Source organism: Pristiophorus japonicus, chromosome 21, assembly GCF_044704955.1.
Source record: "Pristiophorus japonicus isolate sPriJap1 chromosome 21, sPriJap1.hap1, whole genome shotgun sequence".
NCBI lineage: Eukaryota > Metazoa > Chordata > Chondrichthyes > Pristiophoridae > Pristiophorus > Pristiophorus japonicus.
Window position 1 is genome coordinate 92,181,885 of NC_091997.1, and position 16,905 is coordinate 92,198,789.

Consider the following 16,905-nt stretch of genomic DNA (forward strand, 5'->3'; position numbering starts at 1 on the left):
TGGGGCCCACGATACCCCGGAGCTCTTCTACCCTGGGGCCCACAATACCCGAGGGGCTCTCCTACCCTGGGGTCCTCGATACCCCGGGGCTCTCCTACCCTGGGGCCCACGATACCCCGGAGCTCTCCTACCCTGGGGCCCACGATACCCTGAGGGTTCTCCTACCCTGGGGCCCACGATACCCCGGTGCTCTCCTACCCTGGGGTCCACGATACCCCGGGGCTCTCCTACCCTGGGGCCCACGATACCCCGAGGGTTCTCCAACCCTGGGGCCCACGATACCCCGGAGCTCTCCTACCCTGGGGCCCACGATACCCTGAGGGTTCTCCTACCCTGGGGCCCACGATACCCCGGTGCTCTCCTACCCTGGGGTCCACGATACCCCGGGGCTCTCCTACCCTGGGGCCCACGATACCCCGAGGGTTCTCCAACCCTGGGGCCCACGATACCCCGGAGCTCTCCTACCCTGGGGCCCACGATACCCTGAGGGTTCTCCTACCCTGGGGCCCACGATACCCCGGGGCTCTCCTACCCTGGGGCCCACGATACCCCGGAGCTCTCCTACCCTGGGGCCCACGATACCCCGAGGGTTCTCCAACCCTGGGGCCCACGATACCCCGGGGCTCTCCGCCCAGGACCCCCATGGACCCCCTATGTTGATAGTCAAGCTTCCCAGGTATTGTGACCTCGCGCGCCCTCCCGGGAAATAATCGCCATGGGAACGGGGGCGGGTTGTGACGTAACGCTCACCCCCACAAATAATCGCCATGGGAACGGGGGCGGGGGACAATGGTTGCCAGGGAGACGGGCGGTCGGCGGTTACTGAGGGCAGCGAGCCCGCGCTCCCAATCGGCCGGTGCCAGGCAGGTAGCGGCTCCGCGCTCTCCTCTCTCCCTCCCGCCCACCTTCACACCCCGGCTGGTCAAGCGACCGATTTTTAGTGTAATCTACAGATAAAGAAGCGGGTGCCGGGAGGCCGGCGGAAGATGCGGGTGTGGGCCGAGCGGGGGCAGGCCGAGGCCGAGGCGGCGCGCTGACTGGGCCCCAGAAGATGGCGGCGATGTGAGGGAGGGAGAGCGAGAGCGAGAGGCCCCCGCCCGCCGGTTCCGCATTGTCCTCCTCCCCCTTCCCCCTCCCTTGGGCCTGCCCCCTTCTCCTAAGCCCTCCCCCTGCACACACCGAAGTCTCTGCATCCTCCCGGCGGCTGCCCCACAGCCCCCGCCAACATGGAGTGCCCCCACTTGGCGTCCAGCGTCTGCATCGTGCCGGATTCCACCAAGTTCCCCAACGGATCGCCCTCCTCCTGGTGCTGTGCCGGTGAGTGCCGCACGGCCCCGCTCGCCACACAGCCTGGCCGCACTCTAACATATATATATATATATATAATGGTGTGTGTGTGCTTTATAAACAGCGCTCCACCCCTTCCTCCACACACCCCGGCACTCCAGCACCAGGAAAGGCCGCCTCACACACAGGCTGGAGCCGGGCCTAGTGTGTGTTAGAGTTCAACATCAAGACAAGAGAGCAGCTTGTTGTTTGGGTGAAGCCACAGCCTGTATCTCTGGGCTTGTGTGTTTGTGGGGGAGGGTACCCTCGGCAGCGCTGGGGGGAAACTTGGGGACATTTTAATCCCCTGCAGACAGATGGAAGGATTCCTCCCCCCTCCCCATGAATCTGATTTATTCTTGAGCAAATCGCGGGCTCGGGGTCGCACTTTTATCTCTGGACCCCCCCCCCCCCCCCCCATCGGATCAAACTCTCGCAACTGCATTTAAAACAAAGAGGCGAAGTTTTCGATGAGTTTAATGACCAGAACACAGCCAAGCCCGTGTGTATTTTTCTTTTAAGTAACACCAGTGTATTGACATTTTTGCCACGTACCATTCATCCAGTCGGGATTTAGGGCAGGCATTTAATCTCCAGTAACCCGCAGTTTATTACAGGAATGCAGTATTTATTTTGCAACCAACAAAATGCCCCACTCCGATTACTGTGCAAGTAGACTTTGCAATGACTTTCTTTGTCGGAGGCACTCGGGGTCGGAACAGACTGGCTTTCCTCTGCTCCAATGTTGGGCCTGGTATTGTTTCCATTGTCTGGTCTGCCCAGTGTAATGTCTGAGAGAAACTTGTCCCCCCCCCTGCTTTAGCTTCAGTAGGAAGTCACCCCCACTCAATTTATCTCTCGTTAAAAAGATTGGCATTCCTACGTGCTACATACTGCTTACAAGAGCTTGCACATGGAATTATATACAATGCTAAAACTCGCACGGTGGAGACAGGATGGGATTGCGATCTAATCAGTTTTGTTTTAACTACACCAAGAGGGCGAGGGATACAATGGGACTTTCGATTTTGTGATGTGAAGTTTTACCTGTGATAATTATCAGCTTTAGTGACAAATTACCGAAGCCAAAATGCTTTTTTAAAACACTTTCCCGTCCAGAAGATTCAAATCTGCACGTCTTACAACGAATAGCTTTTTCTGTTTGAAAAGAGTGGTGTTGCATAATCGGGATTATTGTGGGTTAGTTTTAAACCCAGGATGATACGCCTTTATTGTAAATCTGAATGGAGAACGTACAAGAGTTCATCTGTCGCAAGCAACCGCTCTGATTTCTAATCTTAAATTCCGAATGGCAACATTCTTTTCCTTTTGTCTGCCGTGGCCAATCTGTAAAACTTTTCCTTGAAATAATTTCAGGCCTGCAGAAGGATTTCTTCATCTAAAATCTAAAATCGTAATTAAGTGAGAGTCTATTAAGAAATGATCTCTGCATATTAAAATAATTAGCACCATAAGTACATTTCTTAAATAGAAATTATACGATATGTGTTCAAGATATGTTGGGTTTTTGAAACAATTGTTCAATATGCCAAAGATTGTTCCAGCCTACAGAGTGTAAATGCTTGTCATGCTTTGTATTGGAATGTTATTGATGTCTTGGTGCAGAGGTGAAACTTAATCCCATTAGGCTTGTTTTGGTTTCAAGTGCGGTGTTCCCCAGACACACTAGTTACCTGACTCTCATCTGGGTGAGCCACACACAAGGATTTTGTGAACTGTTGGTCAGAGTGTATGGAAGTGGAGTAACAGTACTGACTACATAGTACTGTGTGATCTCATCAGCCCAACAACTTCCTTCAGGATTGGTGCACAATAGATGGGGAGAGGGGAGTTGTCCTGCAATCCTAAATGTTATAAATGGGTATTTCCTAGTGATGTAATGTCACTGCAATCTTCAAAGCAGCCGAAGAACTATATGTAGAAGTGCCTGTGGTGTGACATTGTGAATGGGAACAATAAACTGGGTGGTGCTCATTCATGTCAGTGGAACACAACTTCAAGATCACAAAATAATTATAGATGAGGTCCACACGAGTTCATCCATCCAGAAAGATTCTTAAGGTCCCTCAAGCAGCATAATTAATATCAGGGTGTTCACCTTCAGTCTTCTATCTTGGAGTCCATTCTATGTGTTAGAATCATAGACTTGTACAGCACAGAATACCATTTGGCCCAACATGTCTGTGCCAGCACTTTGGAAGAGATGCCTCCTCCCCTGCTCTTTCCCCATAGCTCTGCAAGTTTTTCCTTTTCAAGTATTTATCCAATTCCCCATTGAAAGTTACTATTAAATCTGCTTCCATCACTTTTGCATGCGATGATGATAACTTGCTGTTTATATAAATATATATATATATATATATAAATTCTCCCCTTCCCTCTGGTTCTTTTGCCAATTAACTTATGTTTGAGTCCTATGATTATTGACCTTTCTGCCAGTTGAAATAGTTTCTGTCAGTTGAAATAGTTTCTGTCAAGTACTCTTATCAAAATCCCTCACAATTGTGAATACCTCCATCGTTGGTCATTCTTTGTGTAAAGAAGAGCTTGTTGGTATCAGTCCTAAATGTGCTTTTTACTAGTTTGAGTCCATGTCCCCTTGTTCTACTCCTTGCAATTTAATTTATAATAATTTCCCAGATTTACCCCTCAATGCCATTTACTCTTGACATTTTTATAAGACCACATCTCAGACCTCCTTTCTCCGCTGAAAAGCTCAAGTGTTTCTAGTCTTTCACGATGTTGCAATATCCTCAAGTGTTTTAACAGGTTTGAAGTGTAATGTGCTACCAGTGGGAACAATACCAGTAAACCACAGGCATCTTTTGTTATCCTTTTTAGGGTTGTATGACATTCAGTAAAATTCCCCTCTGATTTTCTTCCAATACCACCCTCCCCCCACTTGATTTTCATAAATATGTGTCACTGTTCAGGGCCATGGCATGGCACTTTCCTCCCCCCTCAAGCCTTGGTTCCAATTCAGATTAGCAGTCCACTTGATTGGCTACATAGATAATAGGAGCAGTAGTAGGCCATTCAGCCCTTCGAATCTACACCGCCATTTTATATGATCATGGCTGATCCTCTATCTCAACACCATATTCCTGCTTTTTCACCATACCCCTTGATGTCTTTTGTGCCTAGAAATCTATCTGTCTATCTCCCTCTTAAATATATTCAGTGACTTGGTCGCCACAGCCTTCTGTGGTAGAGAATTCCACAGGTTCAGCACCCCCCGAGTGAAAATATTTCTCCTCCTCTCAGTCCTAAATTTCCTACCCTGAGACTGTGACCCCTTGTTCGAGTCTATCCAGCCAGGGGAAACATCCTCCCCGCATTCAGTCTATCCAACCCCATCAGAATTTTATATGTTTCAATGATACCCCCTCTCATTCTTCTAAACTCTAGTGAATACAGGCCTAGTCGACCCAATCTCTCCTCATATGACCAGGAATCAGTCTGGTGAACCTTCGCTGAACTCCCTCTATGGCAGGTATATCCTTTCCTTAGATAAGGAGACCAAAACTGCACACACTACTCCAAGTGCGGTCTCACCAAGGCCCTGTATAAATACACATTCACTCCCTCCACCACCGGGGCAGTAGTGGTTGTAGTGTTCACCATCTACAAGACACACTGCAGCAACTCGTCAAGGCTACTTTGGCAGCACCTCCCAAATCCGCAACCTCTACCACCTAGAAGGACAAGGGCAACAGGCGCATGGAACACCATCACCTCCACGTTCCCCTCCAAGTCACACACCATCCTACTTGGAAATATATTGCCGTTCCTTCATCATCGCTGAGTCAAAATCCTGGAACTCCCTCCCTAACAGCACTGTGGGCGCACCTTCACCACACAGACTGCAGTGTTTTAAGAAGGCAGCTCACCACCACCTTCTCAAGGGCATTTAGGGATGGGCAATAAATGCCGGCTTTGTCAGTGACGCCCACATCCCAGGAATGAATAAATAAAATAATTTTAAAAAGTGAGCGCAGGATTGAGCCCGAGATGTTTCTGTGCCAGTGCCATTGTACCAAGAGGAGGGGGCGGGGGGAGCTATACTACCTGTTTTGAAATGAAAATCAAGATTTATTATAAAATGTGAAGCTAAATCATGAGTATAAAATTGATATCTTGCATCTATTCTATGAAATGATTTCTGTTAAGATACATGTGTGGTTAAGGGAGGTCAGTTATCCTGCTGGTAATCTGTTTGCTGTGAACAATTTATTGCATGTACTTGCATAAAAGTTTAAATATTGAACTAGCAAAAGGGCATTCACAGCATAGTGTTTTCTGCCTCAATGTAAGGAAATTACCAATGCCATAATCTTGTGCATTGCACAATGGCAATAGCAGGGGATACTGAGAGTGGAAGTGTGATTTTAAACAATAGCTTTGTGAGGGATGAAGCAATCATGGAACTATTTACTCTTTTTTGAAGCGGCCTGTTTCCTGCTGGTGGTAGTGTTTGCGAGAGGAAGTGGAAAGGACAGTGTGATATCGGGTTAGGGGCGTTTCTCATTTACTGCATGTCTGGGTGGTAGGGTATTGGTGCACAATGGGGAGTTGGGATCTCTTTAAACTGATTAACACTTTTATTTAGGATGGGGAAGGGACACATACAGATAAAACCCAGGCTTTTCCCTTCATGAAAAACTTTGAACAGAGGCTTGACAAGCAAGTTACCTACGTGAGGAGTTCAATGGGCACCAACAATACGTTTGGAGGGGCAGAGAGGGAGGAATTACTTTTAAAAGGGGGCAAAAAAGTAACCCCAGTGAAAGGGGAAAGCTGAGGAGTAAAGTAAAATGGACAACTGGGAAAGGGAGAAAATGCTTTCCTCTCTCCCTCTCACTTACCTGTTCCACTCGTTCATTTTGAGGGTTAACCTAAATCTCAATATGATAATCCTGTCTCATCCTTTTAATTCTTTTATGTTCCTGGAGCTCTGCTCATAACCCACATTAATATACAGGTTACTTGCAAAGCAAAAGCAGGAGAGAACCAGTGTCAGTAACGTTTGTGAGATAAAGGCCCCACTGATCAAATAGTTGGAGATAAAATGATCCAATACTTAGACATGCACTATTTAATGCAAAATCTGGGGTTACATTGCTAAATGAAATCAAATCTAATTTATGTAAAATATTTTATTTCCATTATGATCTCTACTTCAGGTTAAAGTGTCACTTTACCCATGGGTTTAACCAATCTAGATCATCATGGGATGTTCTGTAATGTAAATAATCGTTACTAGAGACTTTGAGGTAATAGGTGCATAGATCTGTCATCTGTGAACTTAAATATAGCACCACAAATTTTAGTTTGAAATGTGAGAAATGCTAGTTTGTATTTAAACAGGACAAATGGGAATCGAGTGCAGGAAGGCAATACTTGTGCCTGACGGAGTCAGAAAGAGGCCCATGTGGCCATGATTCCTGAAAACAAACTGGGAAAACCTGAGGAATTGGATTCAGCTGCAAAGTATTAATAAAACCTAATTTAGACAAAATAAACATTATATATGCTGTTTACTATGCTCAGCACAAAGGCAATGGGGTCTGCTACAGCCCAGCTCTAGTGCACAACAAATTACTTCTTGTTAGAAATTGTGCACCTGAAATGGATATGAAGAGGAATGGCTGGTAGAAAGTCACTGTGCAGTAACCTAAATCGTAATTGAAATCGAGTTCCTGTGTTGTGAAGTGCACTCCATATACATATAGATTTGAAGCCAGAATAGTTTCTGGGGTCTCACTACGTTTAAAATCTGCAACGCGAGCTTTCCCCACGGGTTAGATTTCAGAAGCTGAACATTGATTGGGCTTTCATTGTTTGCGTAAGTGTAGATGTTGAAGTTTGACATTTGAGCTGAAGTTAATGTGCCTGTTGGTTTTAATTACCTTGAGTGTATTTGTGCTCTGATTGAATTCCACTCATCTTTACTCCCACAGGAACTCATTTCTGCAATCCAAATTTGTCAGTCGCAGAAAATGTATACAATGAAAAAGAGCTATCAGTCAAAAGGTCTAATCTCTTGGGAGTTAAATAATGCTAGTAAATATTTAAAGGCTATTACATTTCTTCAATACTTAATCAACATCCAAGGGCTTGCTGTTGAAAGTTTTGCTATTACCCAAGGATAACAGTTACCAAACATTCATTACCTATATATGTTATCACCTTGTTGGCTAGGATCACTCGCCGTTGCATTTGTGTACAACTTAAATAAAAACAGAAAATGCGGGAAATAATCAGCGAGTCAGGCAGCATCTGTGCAGAGAGAAACAGTTAACGTTTCAGGTTGATGACCAGAACTGGAAAAAGTTAGAGATGTAGCAGGTTTTAAGCAAGTGCAGAGGCAGGAAAGGGGGTAGGGGAGGAAAGAATAAGGGAAGGTGTGTGATAGGGTAAAAGGCAGGTGAGATTAAATGACAACATTGCTTTTGCATTTGTGTAAACCTTGTTCTGTCTGTGATAGGATGGTATTTTACATGGAGAAATTCCTGAAATTTCTTTGGCATGCATTTTTATAATGTTCTGTGGAATTTTTCTCCAGACCTGACTGCTAACTTAATGCTACAAGTGGCTTCTATGCCTAGTTAATAGGAGGAAAAAAATCAATCAGGGTTCATCCTGCTCCTGATTGCAGTCCAATGGAAAATCTGGATATTGGGTGAGGCTTGGGATTTGTGTTGGCTGTGATACTTTCCATAATCAAATACCGAGCCAGCACTCACCGTCTCCATTCACAAATGAAGAATATTAGGATGACTTACCATACAGTAGTGGGTGTATGAGTCGGTTGAAAATTGCAGCAGAGATTCTCCCCACACCCGACTCTGTCTACTGTTTGAAATGTATTTAAAAAAAAAAGATTTTTGCATCAGTGTTTTCTAACCAATTTACTGTTAAATCTTTTGCTCTTTCATCCTCTTTCTCTCCTCCCCCCCCCACCCCCAAGCAGAAAAAAAAATTGTGACTAGGTCAATTTAATGAAGGATTTGTTTGATTGTTTCTAACCTTGCTCTTGTAGCTCTCTTTAAAAGAAGCTGCCCTTTCAATTGAAACTAGAGATGTTCTGTGAGGGATAATAGGGGATCCACTAGTGATCATTTTCTGTTTCATTGCAAACACTGAAGCGCAGCAGCAATAGATTAACCTGCACAAGAATGCTGGAGACTTTATATGCTTATTGGTTGAACTCGTTAATATATATAAGTTGGTGCAGTTCCACTGCCATTTTTCCTAATACTGCAAATCAATTTTGGGTGCACATCAAATGCAAAGTATAATAAAGGAGATTAACAAGCTCACTAAAGCCCTGATGTGTGAGACCACTTCCAAGAGGCCATCTCAAACCTATTTTAAGTTCAAAAGTGCAGCAACAAAGCAGGCTGTTATCTTAAAGTATAATATGCTTTGTGCATGAAAATACCCAATGCGGACCAGTACAATATCCTGTTTTTCATTGTATATTATATGTTGAAGCTTTCGATAACCACTATCCGCTTAAATTATTGCTACAGTGTAGTAATTACAAAAGAGTACCATTTTGTTTTGATTACACTTCTGTGTAGTGCCTTGGGATGTTTTTCTATGTTAAAGGTCTTGTATAACAGTTGTTGTATAGTATTCAATCTTAAAAGTGCAACAAAAAATGTTCAAGTATGCTCCACTATTCTGTCTTGAGCTGACTCTTGACCCTTATCAGAAATGACTGGCTGCCCAGCCTGAAAAACTCCTAAATGGGGATTAAGTATTGCATTACATTTACAGGGCTGTCCCCTGGGCCAACCATTGTTACCAGCAGTGAGTCAGGGAATTGCTGCCAGCTTCAATGATTTGATATCTCGACAAAATGTTTCAATACCTCCCTTTAAAAGTGACCATTGGATTCTTCAGGAAATGAAAAGCTGCTCTCGCTGTCTGAATTCCATACCACAGGCTGTAAATTGTACTACTGCTCGAACACAACAGATTTACAGCAGTTGTGGGGGAGAGAGATCGAGCTCATTGCTTTTCCACAGTGTGATAGACTTGGTATGGCTCCACAATGTGAAGATTTTAAAAATATAGACTAGAAAAGAAATCAACACTCATTAAACTCTACTGAAGATATTATTGTGGGTTCTGAAAGTAAAGCAATTGTCTTTCCATTTTCTTTTGCAGTTTGTCGCTCCAACAAAAGTCCATGGGTCTGTCTGATGTGTTCAAGTGTTCACTGTGGAAGGTATGGTAATATTATGCTGAGTCTCGGGTTGTCTTGAGGATAAGCTCAGGTTATGATTGTAGCACTTTGTCCATCTCTTCATTTGAAGAATAATGTGTTGTACTTGGTAGCAGATTGGAATCATAGCTTGATTTTTAAGTTGCAGTTATTGCTAAACATTTCAATAGCTATTTTTAAAATATTGCCTAATGTTTAATGGTATGGAATGATACAATTTTTTTGTCAATTGAGTTTCAGGCTCTGTCTTTAAAGACAACTAATTGTTAGTCTGTGACATTGCCCATTAATACAAGCAAGGGGGAATTCCTGGCAAACTATCCAATAATTGAGCTTTTAAAGATCTGATTGAAAGCTGGCAACTTTTCAGGGGAGTTGAACTCAATTTAGATAGTGGGTCTGATCTGACATCCTAGTACTTGGCGTGGGACACATTCAGCCAAAGTTATTTGGAAACATTGGAGTAGAAAGCTACATACGTTTTGTCCATTTTTTTGAAGCAAATTATTTACTTCCCCTTCTGTGGAGCTGTTCTCCTCCAGTTCCGCAGCTATACTGTGAGCCGTGTGTCGGTACTTGGCACTCTGTGTATTTTCCTCTGCCCCACCTTGAGGACGTAGCAGCAGTGCAGCAGGTCCAAGTTTGTTCCGCTGCTCGCCTCTATTATTAAAATGGGGCATGCGACCCAAGATGACGCCGGCTTCTGACGCACTCCTGAATGTCCAACCTGCGCTTTCTGCAGGTTTCAGCATGCAGTTCTTCAAAAATTCTCCCTCAAAGGTTTCAATGGCACCGCTATTTCATGATCATTCATATATAGCGTGTATTAATAGCAGCATCACTTGCATGTGTTCTTCGAATGTTGTAATCTTTCACCACAGGTAATTTGTGCTGATAAATCAAGCATGTGGGCTTTCCATTCATGTCCACAATGAAATGGGAAATTAATTTCATAATGCATGTGCATGTTCTGGTAATGTACTTAATTGGCGCCGAATATGTTCTGAGTTACAAATGGGATGGTTTAACCGGGGCAAGAGTACAAATTTCTCTGTGTCTATCTCTACCGAATTGGACACATAATCCAGACTGCACTTAGCGCTCAACCAACATCACTAAAACAAATTATCTGATCGTTATCACATTGCTGTTTGAGAGAGCTTGATGTGCACAAATTGGCTTCTGCGTTTCCTACATTATAACAGTGACTACAATTCAAAAGTACTAGTTGGCTGTAAAATGTTTTGGGAAATCCTGAGGTAGTGAAAGGCGCTGTATAAATGCAAGTCTTCCTTTCAATGCCTTGGAGTGTAATGTGTTGCAGATCTGACATACCGTGCAATACCTTGCTACGTAATGTACTGCAGGGTCCAGATTTGTCTCTCCTACTCCAAAAAATACCTTATACCTGGACTATAAAACACCCAGAAATGAGATCATTCACTTTCCAGGTGGGTCATGCAGGATCGACGTACACAATGGATTTGTTTTTTTTAATCTCTTCACCACATTACATTTTTTTAAAAAGGTATCCAATCGTTCTGCCTTGTTCAAAATAATTAAAACAAGAGAATAAACGGAGGAGTGCAATGCAATCCAAAAAATGATTACAAATATGTTGCTGAAAAATAATTTAGAAAAAGAATCCCCTGCTGCCAGGACTGCCGATCTCTCCATAGATCTCATTGTTCAGCGGTTTCCCTTGCTGCTGGTTAAAGTTCGGGCCCAGGCCACAAACTCTGCGAGCTTCTGACGAGAAGCTGACCGGTGAGACTGTGCGTCAGACCCGGGGTTTGTTGCCCTGAGAGAGGAGCTGAGGGAACAAAGTTACTGCTGCTCCCAGCTCTGCAGGAAATGCTGGTCTCCACCCCACCCCCACTTTCCCCTCAGCCCATACCCCAATCTCTAACCCCACTCCCTCTCCAAGGCATGTACATTTGACAACCCTGTTCTAGACTGAGAAAATCTTGCTCAGTTCTTGTCAAACTCCCACCCTCTTGAGCTTCAAAGTGCACATTAATCCATCACCCAGAGCCGTTTCCATCTTTCCACCTTGCCTGCCCATGGCCCTACCTTTTCTCCGCTGGAACCTTTACTCATGTCTGTGTTGTCTTCGGTCTGACTTTTCCAACTCTCGCTCAGTTGGCCTCCCAAGCTGCAAAAATGTCATTTCATCTGGAGCTCCAGCACTAAGTTTGACTTCCTATCCAAGAGCCTCTACTGGCTCCCAGTCCCCAGCATACAATACAAAATCCCCCTCGTTTACAAACTCCTCGCCCTAATTACAATCAACCTCGACTTGTGCCCTCTGCTCCATGTCCTACAGTGTGGCATTCTCTTTGAATTAAAAAAAATCCCTCCGCCCTGCTACATCTCATCTTTAAAAGTTTCCTCATTGGTTGACTGTCATTGAAAATGTCCGTCGGGTAAATGAGTGAAACCCATCTTGTTTCACTTCCTCCTTCTGTCCTTGGCAGAAGGGATTGTCAGCTTGCTCGAGATGACATTCCATTTTAACAAATAACAATAGGTGAATTTTACTCTCAGCCACTTTCTAACTTTCTCTTTGGGGAAGGGCACCAATGTGTATTGTATGTAAACTAATTGACTAGAATGCACCAGGAATCAAGTATTTGGGCAGGGAATGAAACAATGGTGAGCTTAAGGGTTTATTGAACATAGGCTGTTTAAAATACTCACTTTTGATATTGTTTTCTGAGGATTTGCTCTTGCTCTCAGTGGCACATATTGAACATTTGAGTTTGGGCAAAGTTTCCCGATTCTGGAAAGCTCTTGGTTCTGTGGCCCTGTTTGTGGTGTTATGGAGTTGAAGTCATTTTAGTGTTTACATGCTGTTACTTTATTAAATGGAATTCATTCAGTTTAATAAAAACATAAAGGCAAAATTTCAACCGTTTCAAAACCATACTTGGGCTGGTGAAAGGATTAATGGAATCGTAGCTTGACGTGAATAGTTTTAAAAATAACATCGCTCCTCTCACACCCCCTGTTTACAAGCCACCTGTCCTTCAGGATGTCGTCCAGCAGGGAGGGTAGGGCAGCCTGTAGTGTGGTTTTATCTGCGTGTGCTGCTGTGTGTTCAGCCAGCAGGGGCTGCGATTCAACTACCGCAGGCAGGCTTTCTTTTCTTACAAAAAGCAAAATTCTGCAGATGTTGGTGATCTAAAATAAAGCAGAAAATACTGGAAACCCTCTGCAGGTCAGGGAGCATCTGTGGAGAAAGGAAAAAGGTTAGGTTAACATTTCAGGTCTAACACCTGTCGTATAGGCAGCTTTTTTCCCCTCTGTTTCTTACGCTCTCTGTCCTCCATCTTTCTGTGGTCCTGTATCCAGCAGGCTGGGCAAAGAAGGTGAAACTCATCTAAATTAACAGCCAGTTTATCAATACGATGCATCGGGACTCTTGACTCCCAAGCCTCTAGTTGGGAGTGAAATGCTCCCATCCCTGCTCAGGTTAACAAACCACTTTAACACTGTTAGGGTTGCAGTTGTATTTGTTTTGTTTCCTTTGAAAATCTGCACAGTTCACAAATTCCTTTTTAGAAAATTGTTCTTCAGCTGTTTGTTTTAGTCATGCTTCTATATCTGAATCACCAGAAATAAATAATTGCTCTCTCGTTTTTATTGGTCATGGTGTAAATAAACACAGACTATTTAACCTAACAACAACTGTGTCATCTCTAATGTGCAAGCAGACATGTGGAATTAAACAACAGCCTAGCCCCTTTGTTACTTAGTTCTGGATAATTAGGCCAAAAATTACATAAACATTGGACACAACTACAGTCATTAACTTTGGAAGAAGGTAAAATATTCTCTTTTCCCCTATCTTTATTTTCTCCCCTTTCATTCCTCCTCTCCTAAAGGTGAAAAGTGGTTAGAATAAAGGGCCGCCCATTTAGAACTGAGATGAGGAGAAATTTCTTCTCTGAGGGTTGTGAATCTGTGGAATTCACTGCCTCAGAGAGCTGTGGAAGCTGTGACATTAAATAAATTTAAAACAGAAATAGACAGTTTCTTAAACGATATGGGGATTAAGGGGTTATGGGGAGCGGGCAGGGAAGTGGAGCTAAATTCATGATCAGATCAGCCATGATCTTATTGAATGGCGGAGCAGGCTCGAGGGGTCTTATGGCCTACTCCTCCTATTTCTTATGTTCTTATGTTCTTTATAAGAAATAGGAGCAGGAGTAAGCCATTTGGCTCCTCGAGCCTGCTCCGCCATTCAATAAGATCATGGCTGATCTGGTCCTGGCCTCAACTCCACTTTCCTGCCCGCTCCCCACAATCATTGACTCCCCTATAGCCAACAAACAACAATCCGGCTTGGGAACCCTTGCTGACCGTTTCATTTTACACCTCCTCGGAACCTGAAAGGGACAAAGCAGTTGATGCTGTGTTGAACAACTCCAAGGATCTGGATATATATCTGGGGATGGGATTGAAGATTGTAAAGCAATTGGCCAACATAAGTATACACTCTGTAGAGCATCATGTTACTTGTGCTGATGTAGGTGTTGGCTCCAGAGGGTGACAGGCAAAGATTGAATATCCGAGATATGAGCTTGGAGGAATATTCGCGAGTTGTGCACAGTTATTATCTTTGAGGATGAAGGAGTATTTATTCAGAACTTTGTTATGGTATTAAATGGATTTGTAAGAGTCTACTGTGGTTTAATTTTTTACACGGTCTAATTGGATTGGGCTTGTTGTTTTATTTTGTGCTTCTCATTTTCTTAGTGCAGAGGTGCTGAGGCCAGTTTTAATACTTAGAGCTGTCCTGGCTGAAATATGCTAAGCTAGTGCAAATCCAACATTGAGGCTGCAGTCTTACTGCTGTGTGTAGCTTGGAGCCATACCCATTACCATCTGAACCATCGTGTGTGGGGAGAGGGCATGTCGCAATACCTTCTGAACAGAAATATATCAAATGTTGATAGATGGGCCGAATAGCCGCCTCCTGTGCTGCATATTTCTATGATCTGTGGAATATCATTAAAAATAACTTGCATTTATGTTGCACCTTTCACATCCTCTGCACATCCCAAAGCATTTCACAGCCAATGAATTACTTTTGAAGTGTAGTCACTGATCTAATGTGGGAAACGTGGCAGCCAATTCGCCAATGGCTAGTTACGACAAACAGCAATGAGGTAAATGACCAGTTAATCTGGTTTTGGTGGTGTTGGTTGAACGATAAATGTTGGCCTGATCACTGAAAGAACTCCCCTGCTCTTGGGTGCCATAGGATCTTTTATATTCTGAGAGGTCAAATGGGATCTTGTCATCAGGAAGGCCAATGGAATCTTGGCCTTTATTGCAAAGGGGATGGAGTATAAAAGCAGGGAAATCTTGCTACAGCTATACAGGGTACTGGTGAGGCCACACCAGGAATACTGCGTGCAGTTTTGGTTTCCATATTTACGGACGGATATACTTGCTAGGAGGCAGTTCAGAGAAGGTTCACTAGGTTGATTCCGGTGAGGAGGTTGACTTATGAGGAAAGGTTGAGTAGGTTGGGCCTCTACTCATTGGAATTCAGAAGAATGAGAGGTGATCTTATCGAAATGTATAAGATTATGAGGGGGCTTAACAAGGTGGATGCAGAGAGGATGTTTCCACTGACAGGGGAGACTAGAACTAGAGGGCACGATCTTAGAATAAGGGGCCACCCATTTAAAACTGATGAAGAGAAATTTCTTCTCGGAAGGTTATGGATCTGTGGAACTCACTGCCTCAGAGAGCTGTGGAAGCTGGGACATTGAATAAATTTAAGACAGAAACAGAGAGTTTCTTAAACGATAAGGGGTTATGGGAGCGGGTAGGGAAGTGGAGCCGAGTCCATGATTAGATCAGCCATGATCTTATTGAATGGTGGAGCAGGCTCGAGGGGCCAAATGGCCGACTCCTGCTCCTATTTCTTATGTTCTTATGACCTCGGTTTCGCGTCTCATCGGAAAGATGGCACCACCAACAGTGCAGCACTCCCTCAGTACTGCGCTATTCCAGTGCCAGTCGAAATCATGCACTCAAATAAAAAGACTAGACCTCAGTAAATGGTGAGAGTTTTAAGCTGCGAGCTGAATCCTTTTACATTTTAATTGCAGATATGTGAATGGACATGCCAAGAAACACTATGAAGATACCCAGATTCATTCCAACAATATTAAAAAGTCAGAAAAGCATGAAAAAGAGAAATTGCAGCATGCAGTGTGTATGGATTGCAGCAGTTACAGCACCTACTGGTATGTGAAGCTCAAATATTGAATCTGTAAATGCAGCTTTGTAATAAATTCTTCAAACTTTAGGACTTGGTGTGCAGTTAAATGCACGTACCTTGAAACTTAAGGGCCTGCTTCATTCTGACCTTCAATGCAGAATAAAATTTGCCTTGAGGGACCCAAGAAAGTTTTAAAAAAAATCATTCTCGGGATGTGGACATCGCTGCCAAGGCTGGCATTTATTGCCCATCCCTAATTGCCCTTGAGAAGGTGGTGGTGAGCCGCCTTCTTGAGCCGCTGCAGTCCGTGTGGTGAAGGTACTCCCACAGTGCTGTTAGGGAGGGAGTTCCAGGATTTTGACCCAGTGTACTGGTATATGTGGATTTTAATGAAACTAGTGGGCCTTTCAACAGGCTAAAGATCAAAGCTCAGAAACCTGACTTTTGTCCCCTTTTAAATCTGCACTGAAGAAAAGAATGAATGAACTTGTGTTTATATAGTATCCTATCATGTTCCCCGGCTGTCCTAAAGTGTTTCACAGCCAATAGATGACCAGTTAGTAATTTTTCTGATGGTATTGGTCGAGGAAGAAATGTTGGCCAAGGCACAATGAGCAATCTGAATCTTAGCCTTGAATTGCAGGTCTGATTAATGCCATCTCAATGGATTTCAGCACAGCCAGTTTGCATCTACAGCAAGGTCCCTCAAACAGCAAAGTGGATACATGACCAGATAATGTTTTTGGTTGAGAAATGTAGTTTGGCCAAAACAACAGGAGAATTTCTGGCTTTTTGTTTTGAATCGTGCCTAGGGATCCTTAACATTCCCCTGAGAAGATCCTTGGTTTAACATCTCATCTAAACAAAACAGCACCTCACATCATGCAGCACTCCCCCAGTACTGCCTTACCTCTTGCTATCTGTGTCAACCAGTGGCTCAGTGGGAGCACATTCACCTCTGAGTCAGAAGGTTGTGGGTTTAAGTCCCACCCCAGGGATTTAAGCACGTAAATCTAGGCTGACCCTGCAGTGCAGTGCTGAGGGAGTTCTGCGCTGTCAGAGGTTGTCTTTCGGATGTGAC

The 16,905-nt window shown here is 43.9% G+C and overlaps 1 protein-coding gene across 3 annotated transcripts in view; it reads left to right on the top strand.

Moving 5' to 3' along the window:
• The first annotated feature begins 799 nt into the window (after positions 1-799).
• usp3 (ubiquitin specific peptidase 3) overlaps positions 800-16,905 on the top strand; it is a 171,326-nt gene continuing 155,220 nt past the window's right edge. Inside the window, exons 1-3 of one of the 3 annotated variants that reach the window (XM_070865223.1) lie at positions 800-863; positions 9,526-9,586; positions 15,712-15,849. In XM_070865223.1, coding sequence (XP_070721324.1) covers positions 9,561-9,586; positions 15,712-15,849 — 164 coding nt within the window. In that variant the 5' untranslated portion in view covers positions 800-863; positions 9,526-9,560. The other 2 variants (XM_070865221.1, XM_070865222.1) reach the window with 2 other exon arrangements.